The sequence below is a fragment of the Cervus elaphus genome, chromosome 10 (genome assembly GCF_910594005.1).
Source record: "Cervus elaphus chromosome 10, mCerEla1.1, whole genome shotgun sequence".
NCBI lineage: Eukaryota > Metazoa > Chordata > Mammalia > Artiodactyla > Cervidae > Cervus > Cervus elaphus.
In genome coordinates this window covers 54,026,680-54,048,287 of record NC_057824.1, presented here as the reverse complement: position 1 = coordinate 54,048,287, position 21,608 = coordinate 54,026,680, and the positions used below count along the sequence as shown (strand labels likewise).

The window sequence follows — 21,608 nt, the reverse complement described above, 5'->3', positions numbered from 1 at the left end:
AATCTCCAGAACACCACCGAGTTATTAGATTAGCTGCTGGCAGTCTCGGCTCAATCTAGTCTGAAATTAGAATGTCTCTTCACAGAGGATAACTTTTCCTCAGTCCCCCAGACAAATTCAGGCACTCTAACTGCTAGGTATTTGTCCTGTTATCTATAACAGAGCACTAAATGATGTCCTCTTCACGTCATTTATATAGTCAGATGACAGGACCAACGTCAAAACCATTTGGGGGAGAAAAGGTGCCATTCAAGGAAACGGCTGCCTGAGTAGTAATTATAAAAACAACAACAAAATAATTTAGGTATATTTATTATATCACTAACTTCCAACATTGGACGAAGTTGTTTTAGAAGGTTCAAGATTTAAGTCTTTAAAGATGTGATACGTATATACAATGGAATATTCCTCAACCATGAGAAAGAATGACATGCCATTTACAGGTACAGAGACGGACCTAGAGATTATCATACCAAGGGAAGTAAGTCAGAAGGAGAAAGACAAATTAATACCCATGATGTCACTTATATGTGGAATGTAAAATATGACACAAATGAACTTATCTGTGAAGCAGACTCACAGAAATAGAGGACAGACATGCAGTTGCCAGGGTGGGGGGGTGGTGAGGCAGGGGAGGGGTGGGGTGGGAGGTTGGGATGAGTAGACGCCAACTATCATACACAGGACAGATGAGTGCCAAGGTTCTGCTGGGTATAGCACAGGGAATGCCATTCAGTATCCTGTGATAAACCATAATGGAAAAGAGTATGAAAAGGAATATATACACACACACATATATATAGAATCAATTTGCTGAGCACCAGAAATTAACACATTGTAATCAACTCTATGTCAATAAAATAAAGACCTGTCTTTTAATCTCCTTCAAAAACGCCTACATTTACAACATTCTCCTTATTTCCAATACTTTATTTAGAAATGTTATTATTCAAAAATTCGTGAAAGACTAGGAAAGGGTAATTTACTGTCACAAGAGTTTTAATTTGTACTAGATAAAAGAGAGCTCAGGCAACCTGGTGGCTCTTTTCCTAAAATTACGAAGAATTAGGAAACAAGTTCCCACTTAAAATGCTACAGACGCCGTGGTCTCCTCAGCAAATATTTACACATTGTGAAAATATTCAAGATTACAAAAATTCTAAAGCAAGATTCAAACCACAAATTAAGTTTAAAAAAAAAAAAACCAAAAACACACCTACAATTTAAAATGAAAACGTCATGGTAATTGCAGAAAAGTATATAAGAAGGCATTAAACCATCACTCCTGGACTGTTAAATCATATTTCTAAGGACTCGTAAAATGACTATTACCAAGGCAGCCTCTAAAATAACATTTACTATAGAAAGTATTTTTTTTTAAGTTCATGTTTCATAGAAATAAGCGCTTATTTTGCCATGCTCCTGGTGTATGTTACGGTACTGTCTGACGGTGTGAGCGTGTGAGGGAGCCCGCCTCCCTCCGAGCTCTGCACCTCGTCCCCCGTGAGAGGCAGCGTGGCCGGGCTCTCCTGCGCCAGTCACTGCTCCGCTGGCCAAGTTCCCACAGGAGAAACTGGGGACGTCATCGCCCCGTAAGCAGCACTGCCCTCTCTTAAGACTGTGAGCCTGAGCACCCCGCCCGGCCTGGAAGCAGTCACTATGGTTACACGTGGCGAGGAGGAGGCCTAGAATCTTCTCTTTTTGTCCGTGGCTGAAGTGTTTCTGAAATTTCAGGGGGGACCGTATAAAACCTGCCATTTTTGTTAGTCAAAAAGGGACAAGTATCAGAACTTCACACAGCTCAACCTACACATGGAATAGTGTTCTTTCTCCTTCCTTGATGACTTCTCCTGAACGTTTTTTACACTCATGTGTAAGGTTATTTTTAAAACACATATGTATACACAGCTATCCCACGAGGGGATGGGAGAAGGTCCTCTGACCCTGCTCTAACATATTTCCCCAGATGGAACTTTTAAAAACGGAGATCAAGGCAATCCTCTGCTGGAAGCCCTTCAATCCTGTCTCCTGCTGCCACTGGAATCACCTGGGCCTGATCAGGGTCACTCTCCCACCTCCCCGCCCACCCTTCTCCCCACTGGGACGCGCCTTCTCGCCTGCTCAGGACTCTGAAAGCCCTCAGTTGCAGGTTACGAATCACCCCACTAGGACCCGACAGGGGCTGATGGCAGCTCTCCCCGCGGGGATGCCGAAGTCTCACTCTATCGGTCCCTGCTGACTAAATGAACTCACTCAAGGAAGGTGAACTAATCCCTGCAGAAAGAGGCCTGTATTTCGTGTTGCTCCATAGACCGTGGTGTCAAGGGGGTCCCAGGGTGTCCGTCTCCTAAACACCTGAGTCACTGAAGCATCTTCTGGGAGGCGAGTTCCCCGACGTGAGGTGTGCGAGGTTAGAAACGCAGCTTCTCCTCCGTCTGTCAAATTCTAACTCCTCACATAAACCAGGGATCCCAGCGAGCGTCTACCAGGAAACGGAAAGTGATGGTGTCCTTCTGGTACAGTGACATTTCTTCCTAAAGTAACGATCACTTTGCTATTTCCCCAAACGGACACACGGACAAGGGAGTTTCAGCCCAGCGGGTGACCCTGGACAAGCGCACACTCGGTGAGCCTGTCTCTCTTCCGCTCTCAAGTCCAGAATCAGCATGGAGATCAAAACAGGAGTCAGATAGATAGGTGGAGATCAAAAACACCGGCCCTGTTACTAATAAAAGCCAGATGGGAGAGTCTGGCTTGCGATTTGCAGCCAAGTAGGTTCTGCTCCCTGGCACAGCTGGACAAACACAGGCGGGGCCACGCCTGCAGCCCAGGGCCCGGCCCGCTGGGGCAGCAGGCTCGAGCCCCACGTCTCTCCTCCTCGGAGGCGGTGGGGGTGGGGGGGGGAATGGCGAGAGGACAACTCCGGCAGGAAAATGAAAGTCCCTCCCATCGGAGAAGCAGCCCAGCGAGGCTACTGAGGGTTCAGTGAGGTCACAGCGACAGCGCCGCAAACAGAGAACAGAAGCTCCCCACACGGAGAAGCCTCCGGGCGGAGACGGCATCCGGCACAGAAACACACGCTGAGGATTTGTTGACGTGGCTGCCCTAGCTGATCACTCTTAATGAGACGTCGGCTTTAACGAGTGTGTCCCGGGAGCGCCGGCCTGTTTGTTTAACAACACAGCCCCATCACTTTATAGCTGCATCAGATATGTACTGATAAGCAGGTGGACGGCCAGCCTGCCACTGCGCTGTTCTCACTGGCTCACCTCGGGAGTCTCCCCAGCCCCCCACCCTGGGTCCCACGTCACTGCGCACTTCTAACACAGCTTTCAAACTCCATCGGTCTAATCGACTCATCAGACTCCTGGGGAAAACATTTCCTTTCCCCAGCCTAAAATTATGGAACTTCATTTCCTTGAAGAAAAAACAACAGCAACACATTAAGTGGCCACAAAAAATATAAATAGTTCTGGGGTCATTGCGTGGGTGCCGACAGCTGTAGATGGACAACTGAGTGTCAGTGGAAAACACAGATTAAAAATCCCGCTGATCGGCATTATCAAAACCCCAAAATCGAAGCCCCAAGGCAGCTGTCCTTTGTCACCTGTGACAGAAGCCAGCAGTAAGGTGAGACTTTAAATAATCACTCCGTTTCCTTTCTTGGTAAATGTCAAGTCTTTTGCTTGTAAAACTGTACAGAGAGGCACAAAAATTTACCTTGGAAATGAGTGCGACTGGGTCGCAGGTGTGCGTGGGTGGCCGGGGCTTGCTGCAGCATGTCTGTGGTCTAAGTCACCCGCATGGCATCAGGATGCTTCCCACCACACTCGTGCAGACGAATCTCATCACATGATCTGCAGCTGGTCCCGGCGGCCTCCTCCACCCGGCCTGGGGCTCCAGGTCCTTCCCGGGACTTGAGAAGCGATGTCCCCTCTCCTGACCTGCCCTCCCCTGGGATTCCCATCTCCCCAGATGCCAACCAGGTAGAGAAACACCATGAAAGGAGGACTCGCCGTCAGGCACGTGGCACGGCGCAAAGGGCTTGGCCTGGAGTGACGGGTGTGGGCTTCCCATGGTCCACACCTCTGACCTCACCTACCCAGACCCAGCAGGAACCTCCACTGGCGGCCCCTGACAGCACTCTAGGGCTTGGCAGAATCTGCACTACGCACCATCACCACGACACTCCGGTAATGACAGCATTAGCACAAATTCTCGAGTCTGCGTGGTTCTGTGGCTTAGAGCTTCCGCTCAGGGTTACCCAGTCATTTGACCACCTACAGCCTGGTGCGCTGATGACTCCTCGAGGCCGGTGTTCACTGCTGAGTCTAACGGGGCCACTGGACAGAGCTGGGGCCGTGTCGCTCAGACTGGACAGTAAAGCAGATGCCCGGGGGTGGAGAAAGGGGCTGTCTGCTTTACCCGCACTCCCCGAACAGAGTGAGGCTGGGAACACTTCCTGCCCTTGGCGCCCGGGCCAGGGGCGGGGCTGCTCCCTGCTCCCTTCGGTCCGGTCCGCCTGCAAGCACTCTCAGGACCGACAACTGTTCCTTCACGGCCCTCTGACGCCACACCTCCAGAGCACGCGTTCCAACGCTTCCGTTCACCACGACAACACAGAAGCAACGGCTTCTCTACCTGATACGCTGAGGCAGGATGCAAACTGTCTTCCGTTCCATAGACCAGGGTAGCTGGACCTACCGAACACGTGTCCCCATGTGAGAAAGACATCTTAGTGCAGAAAAGACAGACTCAGAAAGACGCATCTCTCGCATGCAGCACCTGCTCTTCGCGTCCTGCTCCTCTAAGAGGGTGAAGCATTGACACTAGGCAGCTGTTGGTCCAGCACTCTCTGTGATCCGATTCTTTGCGACCCCGTGGACTGCAGCACGCCAGGCTTCCTTGTCCTTCACTCTCTCCGGGAGTTGGCTCAGATTCACGTCCACTGAGTCAGTAACGCCATCCATCTCATCCTCTGCGACCCCCTTCTCCAGCACACTTGACAAGATGCGAAGAGGGCTGGGTTGCTTTTGTTTAACTGCAAACTATAGTAGTTACAACATGAACTCAACCAGCCTGTCTTTAAGGGACGGCACCTCCCTTCAGGTAACGAGAGTGAAGCGTCACGTCCATTACACAACATTAGCCTCTTTGAAGATCACCCTATAATTAGATCTCGAGGTAAGGCTTCAGTTTAGATCTTCGGTTCCATATAAAACCGATAAGATCCACGTCCCTGCTCTCAACTACAACAACAAAAAATCATGACGAGCTGCCGACAGAACGCGATCTGGCACAAGTACGGCTGTCTCCCAAACCACACATATCTGATGGCTGAAGCTCAGACACTGCGTCCTGAAAACAGGAGGGCAAAAGCCACTGTCCACGTGCTCTGAAGCCTCCGACAATGCCAGGGGGCATCTCTGGATTTCTTTTTTACCCATGGAGAAAGATGTTGCTGTTTTTGTTTTTTTGACATTGCTAAAGGACCAACCATGTGTGTCCACACGCAGCAGTAAACGTCCTTACTTAAGCGCAGTCTGCCAACTAAGCAATAAACCACCTGCTCCCCCAGAGCCCAGACGCACATCCGTGCCCCCGCTCTCACACGGACCCGCTGCAGCTGCAAGCCCGAGGGGTGCTTCTAAAGCCGGGAGGCAGGCACTGCAGGCCCGGAGTTTCGAAGAGCTTAAAAACACAGGAGAGCAGTGGAGGCTTCTTCAGAGTCCCATCGGCCCGAACAGAAAGGTAAAGATGACACAGCAGACCTTCTAATAATAGAAATAAAGAGAAAAGATTTACAAAGCTTAATGTACCCTTGGTATGCAGTCTACAGCAGAAGTTCTTAACCTGCCGTCCACAGAGCAAACGCCGACCCAGGACCGGGACCTGCCGCGTGCAGAGGGCTCCCTGAAGCTGTATGCACACACAGGAGTTCTCCAGCAAGAAGGCTTAGCGCCCAGCCACCGCGGGACCCCAGGTCTCCAGCGAGCCAGCCTCGTGACCGTCCTCGGCACCAGCAGGTTCTGTCTCGCTGCCACACGCGTGCTTTACCAGCTCGCCTTCCCAGAGCCCCCTCTTGACCCACGGACACACGGAGCGCTCGCGGACAGCCTCGGCGGTGAGCTCTCCCGCTGCGGGGACCCCGCAGGGCTCTCAGGGGCCGCTCACATCACGCCTCCGTGGCAGGCTTTCCCGACACCGCAGCCGGAGTTCACCTGCCCTGTTCACCGCGGGGCCGCCTCCCACCTGTGCCTCGGACTCCACGCCAGTCACGAGCGCACCGCCTCCCCAGCTCTCAAGGGGGCCTGCAGGGTGGGGGCCGCGCACACTGGACGTTCCCTTCCCACCAGCGCAGGGCACACACCCTCGACACAGCCCAAACCACTGGCTGAACCGGATTCTCCTGTATCAGTGCCAACAAAAGACCACAGGTTCTAATAACCCCCTTCTTCAGAAGGTTTTAAAACTATCAATACATAAATATACAAGAAAGGTCCACTCTGCGCAGTTCAATGATATGCCCACGTCTTTCTGTGTGTGATTCCCAGGCCACGGAACAAAGGATCTTCACACAGCTAACACACTGTATTCACCTCTAGCTGCACGTGAAAGCTAGCAGTTAAAAACGGCTCCTGAAGTCACAGATGCGGGGGTGGAAAGCACGGTGACATAAAGCCATGCTGGTCTGGGGCGTCCACACACTCACCGAGGCACGCACCAGCACCAGAGGCGTGCCTGCACAGTTTCTGAAACACTAATGACGTGAACTTTTAGGACAGCCCACTTGGGAAGTGACAGATTGGCATCTTAAAGATTATAAAAATAACAAGAAAGATTAGGAAGTCTTACGTGTAGTATTTACAGAAGTCAAAGCAACTAGTAGGTTCAGATCATCCACTGCCCCGTAGCATGGGAACAGGGACCAAATTCAGGCACAGCTGTGATGCCAAGGAAGAGCCCTGAGCCTGGCATCGGAAGACCAGGAGGATGCAGACTCCGGCTCGGCCAAGACAGAGACACTCTGCTCCCCTCAGGCCCTCTCCATTACACGCAAGAAACACTCTAGATGCGACACAAGAAATCAAACACAGGAAAGAGGGTGGGAAGGAGGCGGCAGGCTGCCTGGGGCCCCAGACTTGAGGAGGGACGCAGCAGGGAGCCCCAGGTGTCCCGACTGTCCCCACCCATCCAGGACAGGGAGCTGCAGGCGCCTCCAAGCTGGAAAAGCTAAGAGGCAGATGGGGAGAGCTCCATGGGCAGCCACGTGACCGGACAGAGGGCCAGGAAGAGGGTAGTCTTACAGCAGAAGACACCCACTTGACTCCAGGCAGAAACCAACAGAAAAACTGCATACGTCCTCCTCGGGGGTTTCAGTGAGGTTGAGAGGGAAGCGACCTTCCACATCCCCTTCCAGTTCCTGGGAACCAGGCGAACATTCCAGGCAGCCACCAGGAAGAGTGGCTGGTGGGGCCAAGGCGGGACCTCACCCCCCGGCCCTGCCGAGACACCCAGGAGGTGCTCTGATCCCCGCCCGCTCAGGGCAGTGCTGGTAGGGAGCTAAGCTTCCACCCCAACCAGTTCCCGTGGGGAGCTGGGCCGATGGCCATTACTGACCCCCGCTTCCCCGGTGTCAGCCAGGTCTAGGGAGAGGTGAGGTCAGAACCCCACTCCACAGGGCAGAAGGGCCTCAGGGACCTGGTGGTCAGGAATGAGGGCTAACACACCTATCCCCACAGTCCCAGAGGGAAGGGGAAAAAACAGCAAGACTGCAAAAGTATGTGAAGAAATAATGATGATAAACAACCCAATTTTGGCAAAAGACATAAATATACAGATTCAAGCAGCTGGAAGCATCAGTCGTTCCAACTGATCGTGTCCAACTCTTCATCACCCCATGGACTGTAGTCCACCAGGCTCCTGTGTTTATGGGATTCTCCAGACAAGAATACTGGAGTGGGTTGCCATTTCCTTCTTCAGGGGATTTTCCCAGCCCGGGGATCAAACCCGGGTCTCCTGCATTGCAGAAAGATTCTTTACCCACTGAGCCACCAGGGAAGCCCTAAGAAGCTGAGCATACCCTAAATACAATAAGCTGAAAGAACCTATGTCCAGACAAATCATAGTTAAACTTCTGGAAACCAGAGACAAAGAAAAAATCTTAAAATGGTCTGGAGAGTCGTGAGGCGTGTACCGACAGGGGAACAGCAACCTGAAAGACTTGACTTCTCATCTGAAACCATGGAAGCCAGAAGAATGTGGCAAATTTTTCAAGTACCAAGAAAATAAGTGTCAGCTGTGAATCCAATTGCCGCAAAGACATTCTTCAAGATTAAAGGTGAAATAGAGACATTCTTGGACAAAGAAAGCTGAGAGACTTTGTTGCAGGCAAATCCACGCTTACAGAATGGCTAAAGGAAATTTCTCCAAACAGAAAGGAGAGGGTAACAGGAGAAGGCTTAGGAGACTTCAGCAAGGCAAGAACACACAACAGGTAAAAACAAGTGTAAATATAACAAACTCTACTTCTCGCGAGTTTCTTCAATCATACCTGATGAAGTAAAACCATCTGATGAGGTACCCAAAGTACAAGAAACGCTTAAGAAGACAGATATCCTACAAGGGGGAGGGCAGAGGGATCTAAACGGGAATGAAGTTCCCACACTTCACTTACGGCTGTAGAGCAGAGTCCAGTAGACTAGGGTAAGCTGCATATTGTAAGCTTAGAGCAACCACCAAGAAAGCAATAGCAATACAAAACTGATACACTCAAAAATCAACTAGGACGGAATCCTAACACATATTTAAATAACTCACAGGAAGGCAAGAAACGGCAAAACAAAACCCAAAATATAAAAGGGTAGGTTTAAAGGACGGAAGGGCTTCCCGGGTGGTGCTAGTGGTAAAGAATCCACCTGCCAATGCAGGAGCTACAAGAGATGCGGGTTCGATCCCTGGGTTGGAAGATCCCCTGGAGCAGGAAACGGCAACCCACTCTAGTATTCTTGCCTGGAGAATCCCATGGACAAAGAAGCCTGGCGGGCTACAGTCCATGGGGTCACAAAGAGTCAGTCATGATCAAGCAACACAAGCAAAAGGTTGGAAAACACATACCATGAGAGCATTCATTAAAGAGAGTGGCTACGTTAAAACAGCTGCTGAAGCAGACTGCGGAGCGAAGAAAATTACTGGAGACCAAGAGGGCCCTTACACAACAGGAAGACCAGTCCACCAGGAGGACACAGCAATCCTAAATGTCTACACACCACACAAGAGAGTCTCAAAACACAGGACGCAAAAACCAACAGAACTAAAAGAGAAACGGACAACGACAGCTCGCGACTTGCACGCCTCACTCTCTGCAAGGACAGAACCACTAAAAAGAAACATCAGCAACGATCCAGAGTTCAACAGCGCATCAGCCAACCGAGCCACCAACACGCGCAGAAAACTCCACACCGCAGCGCACGCTGCGCTCCCAGGGACCCGCGGGCTGCTCACCGACAAGCGCCGGCAGAACGTGCACCAGGACAGACCAAGTTCTGGGTCATAAAACGAACCTCGACAAACTTACAAGAGCCGAAACCATCCAAGGCACGTTCTCTGACCATTACGGAGTCACAGAGATCAGGACAGAAAGCTGACAGGAAAATCTCCAAACTCTTGGAAACTAACACACTTCTAAACAACTTGTGGGCCGAAGAAGCTATCCCCAAAAGAGGAAAAATACACATGAAACTGAATAAAAATTAAAAAACCACATATCAGACTACGTGGATACAGCTAACGCAGTGCTGAGGGAGACATGTATAGCACTTAAAATGTTTACATTAGCAGAGAGGAGCAGTCTCAAATAATCTAAATCTGTACAAGAAAATTTTAAAAAAGGGCGAAATAAAATCAAAGGAAGTAGAAGAAAAAAATACTAAAAAGCAGAAATAAATGAGGTTGGAAACAGAAGAAAAATCAATGGCAAAAAGCTGGTTCTTTGGAGGAAAAATGAATTGGTAAAAGTGATAAGCCTCTAGACAGAAGACTGACAAAAATAAAGAGAAGACACAAATCACCAATATCAGGAAAGAAATGGAAGCTATGACTACCCTTACCTCTTTTGAAGTTCTAGCCACTGCAGTAAGGCAAGAAAAAGAAATAAAGGCATACCGATAGGGAAAGAAGAAATAAGTACCCCTATTTGCAGATAACTTGCAGATCTACATGGAAAATTCCAAATAAAAAGCTCTTAGAATCACTAAGTGTATTTAACAAGTCACGGGACACACAATTGAGACGAAAATCAATCCTACTCTATATACTAACAGTGAGCATGTGGAAATTGAAAAGCACAGTATCACTTACAACAGCTCTAAAGAAAATGAAATACTTAAGTATAAAGGTTAACAAAACATGTATAGGACATGTCTGTCGATAAGTGCAAAACACTGATGAAAAAAAATCAAAGACAACCTAAATAAATGAGGACGTAACATGTTCATTAATTGAAAGACTCAATACAGGAGACGTGTCAATTCTCCCCGAACTGATGCATGGTTCAATGCAAATGAGATAAAAATCACAGCAAGGTTTTATTGTTGTTTTTTTTTAATAGACATAGGAAAGCTTACTCCAGAATTATAGGAAAGGCACACATCCTGGAACAGCTCAAACAATCTTGAAAAAAATGAGGTGGGAGAAATCGTTTTGATATTCAGTCTTCTATACAGCTACTGCCATCAGCATGGAGTGATGCTGGGAGAAGAGGCGCTACACAGATCAATGGGATAGAACGGAAAACCCAGAAACAGACCCACACAAAATGCCTATGTGATTTTTCACAGGGGAGCAAAAGCAACTCAGTGGAGGAGGGCAGACAGTCTTATCAACAGACAATCCCAGAACAACTGAACATCCACAGAGAAAAGAACAAAGAGCAAAAAAACCTCAATCTAAACCTCAATCTTATACCAAAATTAACTCAAAATGGATCAGGGACTTAAAAGTAAAATGTACAATTACAAAATTTAAAAAAAAAAAAGGAGAAAATCTTTGGGACCTAGGGTTAGGCAAAGAGTTCTTAGACTTGACACCAAAAGCATGATCCATAAATGGGAAAAATTGATAAGCTGGACCTCATGAAAATTAAAAGCTTTTACTCTGTGAAAAGTGTAAGTGTTAGTCACTCAGTCATGGCCGACTTTTTGGCGACCCCATGGACTGTAGCCCACCAGGCTCCTCTGTCCATGGAACTCTCCAGACAAGACTACTGGAGTGGGTTGTCATTTCCTCCTCCAGGGGATCTTCCCAACCCAGGGATTGAACCCAGGTCTCCTGCACTGCAGACAGACTCTTTACTGACTGAGCCACCAGGGGATCCCTTTTACTCTGTGAAGAAAGAAAGGAAAAGAAAGTGAAGTCGCTCAGTCGTGTCCGAATCTTTACGACCCCGTGGACTGTAGCCTGCCAGGCTCCTCTGTCCATGGGATTCTCCAGGCAAGAATACTGGAGTGGGTTACCATTTCCTTCTCCAGGAGATCTTCCCAACCCAGGGATCGAACCCGGGTCTCCCGCAGTGGAGGCAGACGCTTTAACCTCTGAGTCACCAGGGAAGCCCCAGACCTTGTTAAAAAGGATGAAAGGACAAGCTACAGACTGGGAGAAACTTTACAAACCACATATTTCACAAAGGAGTAGTATCCAGAATACAAAAAGAACTCTCAAAACTCAACCATAAAGAAACAAGTAACCTAATTACAAAACGGTGGCTCAGCAGTAAAGAATCTGCCTACCAATGCAAGAAATGCAGGTTCCATCTCTGGGTTGGAAAGACCCCCGGAGGAGGAAATGGCAACCCATTTGAGTATTCCTGCCTGGGAAATCCCATGGACAGAGGAGCCTGGCGGGCTACAGTCCATCCGGTCACAAAAGAGTCGGACACAATGGGGCGAGTAAACACCAATGACAAAAAAGCACGAAGAGACATTTCACCAGAGAGAATACACAGAGGCAAACGAGCACACGAAAGGTGTTCAACACCGTTAGCCAGCAGGGAAACGCAAATTAAAACGACAGCTATACAGCCCTCACACACCTATTACAGCGGCGGAAACAAGAAGTAACCACAACACCAAACGCTGGCAAGGGTGCAGAAGAACTGGCTCAGTCTCTCACACACTGCTGGTGGGGACACGAAACAACCCGGCCAGTTCAGAAACGGTTTGGCAGTTTCTTATAAAACTAAACATGCAACTACCACACAGCTGAGCAACTGCACTCTTGGGCATTTATCCCAGATACATGAAAATTTATGCTTACAAAAAACATGTATACGAATGTCCACAGAAGATTTATTCATAATAGGCAGAAACTGGAAACAACCCAAATGTCCTCCAAAGGGCAGATGGTCAAATGGTGAACGGTGGTAAATCCTCACCATGAATGCGGGCCTGCTCATTCGTGTCTGACTCTTTGCAACCCCCGTGGACTGTAGCCCGCCAGGCCCCTCTGTCCATGGGATCTCCCAGGCAAGAATACTGGAGTGGATTGTCATTTCCTTCTCCAGGCGATCTTTCTGAAACAGGGATCGAACCGGTATCTCCTGTGTCTCCTGCACTGGCAGGCGGGTTCTTTATCCATAGCAATCAAAAGGCAGAGACTATAACTTGTGGACGCACACCAACTCTAGGGAATTATGCTGAGTGATAAAAGACAATTCCAAAAGGTCACGTCTTGCAAGATTCCATTTATATCATATTCTTGAAATAATGAAATCACAGAATTGGAGAAAAGATCAGTTGTTGCCAGGTCAGGGAGAAGGTGAAGGGTGGCAGTGGCTAGAACAGACAACATGAGGAAGATTTACTGTGATGGGAACGTTCTGCATCTTCCCTTTCTCAACATCGGTTTCTCGGCTGTGCTATTATTGTACTGGTTCTACAAAACCTCACCATTTGGGGGAGCTGGTTAAAGGGTTATGCAGGAGCTCTCTATTATTGACGGGACACTGCAATTATCTCAGTATTAAAAGTTTAATTTAAAAAAGACAGGGTTCAGTTCCCAGCTCTGCCACCTGTTAATTAGGTACCCAAATTCATGTAGACTTCAAACTCTGTTTTCAGTTTCCCCACTGGCTAAATGGACAATGCCATTTGAAGCATTATGAAAATTAAAAGCCATATATGAGAAGGCCCAGCACATGGCTAGTGCCTTAAAAATAGCCTGCTAACATGAACTCTATTTGTAGACACAAATATTATTCTGAAGAGTTATCATTCAAATATCTGCTACTAGAGCCTCTACAAAGCAATTTATTTAAAAAGTCCCTTCGCAATGTGATCTGTCCAAATAAAAATGGGGGGGAGGTAGTGGTAATTACTGGTTTTAGAGTGAAAGATGAATTGCTAACTACTTACTGAAATGGTCAAAACAGATGAAGTGAGTTTAATGTGGAACTACAATTAGAAAAAAACTTGACAAGGAAAACAGGATACTGCTTAACAAATCTTGTTTCTTGTTGATAAGGAAGTCAGTAAAAGTTAGTGTTTATATGTAGTGGGAAAAGCTAAAGCTGAGTTTTCTAAAAGACACTTAACACACCGATTCAGATTTTAAGATTCTATGTTTCTAAGCAGTTTCTCTGCCTCCCGAGAGAAACCGGGAGTCGATCAGCCAAATCTTATAACCTACTTGGTTCAGAGGTCTGAGGAACCACAGAAGTAAAATCAAGCTCTGTGACAAAGACAATCAAGTGCACTTTACCCCAGAAGATGAGGAGAATTTTAAACACAGTTAATCCCCTGAATCATACTGGGCACCTAGCCTTTAAAGTTTATGAAGTATTGGGCCAGAGCTCTGACTCACAGAGAGGCTTTTGAAAGAGGTGAAAAGGAGAGGCATGTTTTATCATTCAAATGACTCTCTTCCCGGCAGGACCCTAAAAGAGCTATTTCTATCCACAAGAGAAGTTTTACTAACAAATCCATCACGTGGGAACACTGGTGTGAGATCACTGATGCGGGCCTGGAGGCGTGGAGCCCCGGGTTCCAGGGCTCGGTTTGGAGTCACTCATCCCCAAGGCCCGGAGTGTCCTCGTGGGTGAAGTGAAAGATGTGTGCCAATGGGTTGGTTCTACAGTTCTCTGCTAAATTTAGAGCCCGGCGTCTCCAGGGAGGATTCTGGGACGAGTTTCCCTCTACCTCTGTTTTGAGACAACTTTCCTCATACCTGTGATTTGGTTTTCCCAAAATGGGCCGGGGAACCGGTAGGCCGAGGGGCAAAAAGAGGGTAGAGTAAGAAACTATGAGGGAAAAAAAAAAAAGGAAATGACCTATTCTAGGCACAGGAGAGACTACTTTCCCTTTGTCATCAGTTTTCTTCAGAATTCCTTCGGGGCCTTGAGTACAGGCTCACACAGAACACAAACTAGAATGGGAAACTTGGTCAACTGTACACTCCCCCCCTCCCCCCCAAACGGATAGCAATCGATAAAAATGCAGCAAGGGACAGAAGCACCTAGAGATGAAACACCACCTGTGAGATGTCTTAATAACTGTAAGGCAAGGATTTAACTTACATCCTCATACAAACACAACACTTCTGTGGTAATGTAGGATATCTGCATACAGGCTGGATATCTGACCATATTGAATTTTTACTTTTTAGTTCGATAAAACACTATTAAAAAAAAGAAAAAAACAAACACAACCACCGGATGCTTGTCTGAGCTCTGTCAACAAACCTTTTCTAATGAACCTACACAATGTCTGGGATTTGCTTCAAAATCAACGGGGTGGGGTGGGGGTGGGGCAACAGGTGAAACCAGGAGGGGCCCTGACCCATCGACATTGCTCAAGTTCTGAGGAGGGGGCCTGGGGACTCACTGTTCCTCCTATTTTTCTCTACGCTATATATATGTTGGAAATTTTCCTAATAAACAGTCTAAAATGAGAGACTTGCGGCGGTTTCCTGCCCCGTCTACACCGCTCTTCTGAACTGAACTGGGAAGGCGGGGCAAGGATGGCACCCCGAGCCCACGAAAGGCCCTCCCCGCTTCTGAAGCCCTCGCCCCTCCGACGCCCCACAAGGAGTCCGGCTTTCCCCTTTCAAGAGCCCCCGAACCCCCCACCCCAGGAGAGCAGAGGCGAAGGCCCCCGGGCCGTCAGGGAGACGCGGCGCGCATCCCCGGCCGGCGCCCCAGAAGCTGGGGGCCGCGGGCGGCCGGGGCCGGGGTCCCCGCCCGGGCGCCGAGGCCCGGGGGCCGCGCAGGCGCGCACCTGGGCGCAGGTGTGCGGGCGGGGAGCGCGCACCTTGAGGATGTTGTCGAAGATGGTGTCGCGGAACTCGAGCAGCGCCTTCTGGTCGAACTCGCGGCCGTGGATGATGCGCATCTGCTTGAGGAAGGTGGACTTGCCGCTCTCGCCCGCGCCCAGCAGCAGGATCTTGACGAGGCGCCGCACGGCGCGCCGCTCGCGGGCCAGCCCCGCGTCGATGTCCCGGCTGCGCCGCCGCGCTTCGCGCTCCGCGTCGCGGGCCCCGCCGCCGCCCGCCCTGCGCTCGCGGGCCCCGCCGGCCTCGGCCGGCAGCAGGCAGCGGCTGAGGGTCCGCACCACGCCGGACATGGCCGCTCAGGCCATGGACCCCGCGGCGGGCGAGGCGGCAGCCGGCCGCTCCCTCAGGCCGCGTCCGCCGCCGCCGCCGCCCCGAGGCCCGCTCTCGCCCGCCGCTCGGCCCGGCGGAGGGGCGGGACGACGCGGCCCGAGGCCCGGGGATTGGGCCGGCTGCCGTCCGTCCGGACGGGCGCGCCTCCCGATTGGACTGCGGCGCGCCGAAAGGCGGGCATCTCCCGGCCCTGGGGGCGGGGCCGGCGCCCAAAGAGGCGGGACCTTTGGGGTGGGGGCGCTTCTCATTGGGCTCCCGGGACCGAGGTTCTTTCTTTCAGAATGAAAGGGAGGCGGGGTCGTCGGGGGGGGCGGAGCGGCGGCCCGACATGGCCAATTAGAACTGCTCTGGGGCCACGTCAATCACGAAGAATTGGCTTAGGATTGGCGGTGTCGCGAAATGGGGCGGGACCAGAAGTGCCAGGTGTACAGAGGGAGTGTGTCTTGGGTTCCCAGACTGGGTCAACCTGTGAGACCCAGACGCTCGCGAAGCGGGCTCGGCGTTGCCCGAAAGCTGGGGAATGTCGATAAGACGTCCAGCTGCTCGTCTTAGGTTTAGAGAGAAGGTTATGCATTCCAGAAACACTGGGGGGGGGGGCGGGGAGGAGGATGGGCCAAACTTTGCAAACAGATGGCATCTTTTAAATAGTGTCGTGGGCCTCGGGGCGGCTTTTTCCACAACAGGCTGATCATCAAAATCCCCAGGAACGCGCCCACCCACCCCAAAAAAGCCATGTAGTACAGTGATGGGGCCTGGAATTGCTGGGTCTGAGATGGAATCTCCTGTCGACCCATTACTAGTTACATAACATTTTAGGCAGCTTCGCCCCCCCCCCCCCCCGCCCTCCATTTTTAGCTTTAATTTCTTCCTCTATAAAATAGGGTCCTTAAATAGCAACTATCTCGGGTGATTGTGAAGATGTAAGCTGAGAACTTGAACTTGTAAAGCACTTAGCACCGTGGCTGGACCCAGGCAAGTTCTTGCTAACTGTTAGCTGATCTTATTACTAATTCTTACCTGTCCCAGAGCTACTGTGAGTCAAACCTCCAGGAAGGAGCTCAGGTATTTCTTGATCTCCAGGTGATTGGTGGGCTTTGGGAGCCATGATTTGTTAAAAAGTAAATGAAGGCATATTAAAAAAAAATTGAGAGGATTTGAGCAAAAGTCGATTCTAATAGGGCTGTGTCAACCCAGTGGGGGGCACTCTGCAGAAGGGAGCCAGGGGAAACATAGAAAGTGGGAAGCAAAGAAATTGTTTGATTGGCTACAGCTTAAAGTCTAGTTAGCTGTTCGTAATTGGTTGTCTTTAGCTTATGGTACCCAGTTGGGGTGAACTTCCCAGGTGGTGCTAGCATTAAAGAACCTGCCCTCCAATGCAGGAGACATAAGAGACAGTGGGTTGGATCCCTGGGTTGGGAAGATCCCCTGGAGAAGAAAATCACAACCCACTCCAGTATTCTCACCTGAAGAATCCCATGGACAGAGGAACCTGACAGGCTATGGTCCATAGGGTCCCAAAGAGTTGAACACAACTGAAGCAATTTAGCACGCACACACTCAGTTGGGGATTTGATGAGATGAGATGGTTAGGTAGCATCACCAAGTCAACGGACATGAATCTGACAAAACTCTGGGAGACAGTGAAGGGTAAGTGAGCCTGGTGTGCTGCAGTCCATGGAGCCGCAAAGAATTGGACATGACTTAGCAGCTGAGCACCAACAGCAGCAATAAGAGAATATTAAAAATGTTTGGGCAGGTGTGAAAAAGAACCAAATGAAACATCTAAAAATAAAAAATATAATGACTTAAATAGGTACTTAGTAGATAAGTTGCAGATTAAGAAATAGATGAAGAGAATAAACTGGAATATAGATCTGAGAAAATTACCTGGGCGCCGGTGTGCGGGCGGGGAGCGCGCACCTTGAGGATGTTGTCGAAGATGGTGTCGCGGAACTCGAGCAGCGCCTTCTGGTCGAACTCGCGCCCGTGGATGATGCGCATCTGCTTGAGGAAGGTGGACTTGCCGCTCTCGCCCGCGCCCAGGAGCAGGATCTTGACGAGGTGCCGCACAGCGCGCCGCTCGCGGGCTTGCCTCGGCTGTGGTGGTAGGAGCTCTTTCCAAGTCACATGGCCTTGGTCTTTTCCCGTGGCCTCTGCAGCCACCGAAAAAGCAGCTGAGCTTCTAAAATGGCAGCCCAGGACTCCAAAAGCACAAGATACAGAGGATAAGAGAGAAACAAGAAAGACAGAAGAAGAATATCGAATATGTACCTAACTAGAGTCCCGGAAGGGGATAGAGAGAGGAAGAGGCAGTATTTAAAGAGATAATGGCTGAGAATTTTAAATTGACACATGCCATGAAATGCTTAGCTTGATAAAAAGAAATCCAGACCAAGATACACCATCATGAATTCAATTCAAGGATATCAGAGACAAAGAGAAGATTTTGAAGGCTTCCAGAAAGTTATAATAGCTACTTTTTTTCTTGACTCCACCACGTGACTCCAGCATTCTTGCCTGGAAAATCCTATGGACAAGGAGCCTGGTGGGCTGCAGTCCATGGGGTCACAAAGAGTCGGGCACGACTGAGCAAATAACCCTTACTTACCTTACGTGACTTGCAGGATCTCAGTTCCCAGACTAAGGATTGAACCCGGGCCCTCAGCAATGAAAGTGCGGAGTCCCAACCACTGGACTACCTGGGAATTCCCAATAGCTACTATTTATATACTAGTTACCAGGGGCCAGGCACTGTTCTAAGCACTTTGCATGTACTATCTCTTGGAATCTTCACAGAAACAACATAAATGAAGAGCTGATACCTCAGGACCTAAGTGAAAGTCCCATGGGAAAAAATATCTTAAAAACATTGAGGGGAAAAAAAAATAACCATTAACCTAGAATTGCAAAGCCAGTAAAAATAGGTTTTGAGAAAGTGGAGACAATAAGCGCATTTCAAACAAATAAAAGTAGACTATTTTGTACTGCAAATGGATGCTGTGGGCTGAATTGTGTCTCTTCCCTGAAATACACATGTTGAGATTCTGACCCTCAGGACCTCAGAAGCTGGCTGCACTTGGAGATGGGGCCTGAAAGAGTGATTAGGTTACAATGATGTCCTTAGGGTGGGCCTTGATCCAACATGGCTGAGGGCCTTGTAAGACGAGGAAACTTGGAAGCAAACCACAGGAAGGCACCGGAAGGAGATGGCCATTTACAAGCCAGGCAGACAGGTCTGGGAGAAACCAGCTCTGCCGACACCTTGATTTCAGGCTTCTGGCCGCCAGAATTTTGAGAAAATTCATTTCTGTTGTCAAGCCCTCTTGTCTGTGGTATTTTATTATGGCAGCCCTGGTGATCTGATACGATGTGCTTCAGGAAGAAGCAAACATGACCCCCAAAGGAAGGACTGCCATATGAAAAGAAACAGGGGGGTGGCTCAGTCGTAAAGAATCCACCTGCCAGGAGACGCAGGAGACACAGGTTTGATCCCTGGTCCAGGAGGATCCGACACCCCTCAGAGCAACTAAGCCTGTGTGAAACAACTACTGAGCCTGCGCTCTAGAGCCCGGGAGCCCCAGCTACTGAAGCCCGAGCACCCTCGGGCCAGAGCTCCCCGGCTAGAGAAGCCACCGCAATGCGAGACCCATGCACTGCAACTAGAGAGTGGCCCCTGCTCGTCGCAACAAAGACTCAGCACAGCCCCAAGAAGTACACACATAAATAAAAATTATTTTCAAAATGTTGCAAAGAAATGCACAGCCTCAAACATGTAAGGGAAAAAATTGACCAAATCTCAAGGAGAAACTGAGGAATCCACCATGATTGCTGAGATGCGGGTGTGGGTTAAATAGGCCTCTTTTAGTAATTGATGGTTGAAGCAGCTGAAGAATACAGTTGTGGTAATCTGTTGTATTGTGTGTGTGTTAGTCACTCAGTTGTATCCAGCTCTTTGTGACCCATAGACTAGCCCACCAGGCTCCTCTGTCCATGGGGATTCTCCAGGCAAGAATACTAGAGTGGGTTGCCATTCCCTTCTCCAGGGGATCTTCCCAACCCAGGGATTGAACCCAGGTCTCCCTCATTGCAGGCAGATGCTTTACCCTCTGAGCCAACAGGGAAGCCTGACTACCACATTAGTAGCCCCTAATGAACTGCTTCTCTTGGTTCTTCTTCCACTTGAATCTCGTTTGGCAGAGGTGGTAGCCCACCAGTTCCAGGGTTAAGCCTCAAGACAGCCTTCTGTCCTTGTGCTTTTGGAGTCCTGGGCTGCCATTTTAGAAGCTCAGCTGCTTTTTCGGTGGCTGCAGAGGCCACGGGAAAAGACCAAGGCCATGCGACTTGGAAAGAGCTCCTACCACCACAGCCGAGGCAAGCCCTCAGTAGCGTGCAGCTGAGTCCGGCCATTGGAAGGACAAGGAGGACTGCCCAGCTGAGACCCGCCCAGGCTGCAAAATCACAACCAAATAAAATGTGCTAATCCTCTAAGTTGTGGAGTGCCTTGTTATACACCATTAGATCATTGAAGCAACAAGGAACCAGTCTGACCTAAAAAAATTATATGTACATACATCTACATATGGGCTTTCCAGGTGGCAATAGTGGTAAAGACCCACCTTCCAATGCAGGAGACATAAGAGAAGCAGGTTCAATCCCTGGGAGGGAAGATCCCCAGGAGGAGGGCAAGGCAACCCACTCCAGTACTCTTGCCTGGAAAATCCCATGGACAGAGAAATCTGGTGGGCTACAGCCCATGAGGTCGCAAAGAGTTGGACGCAACTGAAGTGACTTAGCAAGCACGCATGCATACTTTATCTATATATATGTCTCTTTCTATATCTATCTATCCATCTATCCAGTAATTAGAGAATATTATGTTTTCAAAAACTGATCACATAGTAGGCCATAAAATAAGTTTCAGCATGTTTTGAAGGCTTGGTGTCATATAGATTACATGCTCTGATCATAGTGCAGTGAAATTTGGTATTACTAACATAAATACATCTTCTGAAAACTCCAAACTCATAGACATGGACCTTCTAAATAAACTCAGCCAGTGTGTTCAATTTGTTTGTTACTGCATCACAATAAGGAAGATTCTGGGGTTGCTTGTTACTGCCTCAGGGACCCCCCCCCCCACCAAGGTGCCGCGGGGCGGTGGGCAGGGGGGGCCTGGGGCGGGAGGGGTGGGTTCATTCACTGGCTGTGACCTTGGAGGGCGGAGCCGGCTCTGGGGCGCTGCACAGTTTGCAGGGTCCAGTGCCACAGGACAATGCGGGGCCCTGTTTGCAAAGGCCTCAGAGTCTCGGGAAGGGGACAGCAGAGCTTCAAACCAAGCACTTCTGTGCAGGGGCCCTGGGGGCGGGGGTGGTGGGGGCGTCCACCGCCAAGCGCCTCAGGGGAGCGCCTCTGGAGCACAGAAGGCCCGGGCGGGGGCGTGAGCCGGCCTCGGCTGAGACGGTCGGGCACCAGCTTGCTCCGAGCTGTCCGCCGCCTGTCGGGAAGGTTCCCGACAGGAAATGGTTCCGTCTTTCCCCGCTGTGATTCACCCTCTCCAGCTCGCTCTTTCCAGCCTCCCTTCCTGTCCCTTCCTAGGGCAGACTCGGTCATTCCTCGGTACTTCTGAGCAATGAAAAGGCCCGTTTGGTTGAATCCAGAACGTCAGCCTCAGATCCAGTCGCACACTCATCCTGACCCGGCCGAGCAGCCAGGCCTTGCCCTGTGCTTGCGGGGGGCTTCTCCTCCTTCTTCTCCGTGGACCAAGGAGGGGGTGGGGGGGCAGGGATGTGGGGAGAGGGGATGGGGAGGGATGGGGTGGAGGGGTGGGGTGGGGAGTGGGGTGGGAAGGGGGGGTGGGAGTGGAGGGAGGGGGCAGATGGAGGAGTGGGGGGTGGGAGGGCATTTTGGCCCCGTCTTCAGCCCTGAGAAGACTTCCCACCCGCTTTGCCGCTGCC

At 49.9% G+C, this 21,608-nt stretch overlaps 1 protein-coding gene across 2 annotated transcripts in view; it reads right to left on the bottom strand.

Moving 5' to 3' along the window:
• The window catches only part of GNA12 (G protein subunit alpha 12), a 73,438-nt gene extending 57,709 nt beyond the window's left edge, over nt 1-15,729 (bottom strand). The window contains exon 1 of one of the 2 annotated variants that reach the window (XM_043915398.1): nt 15,270-15,729. In XM_043915398.1, the coding sequence (XP_043771333.1) occupies nt 15,270-15,614 (345 nt within the window). In that variant the 5' untranslated portion in view covers nt 15,615-15,729. The remainder of the gene's footprint in view (nt 1-15,269) is intronic. The other variant, XM_043915399.1, reaches the window with a different exon arrangement.
• Between the last annotated feature and the right edge of the window lie 5,879 nt (nt 15,730-21,608).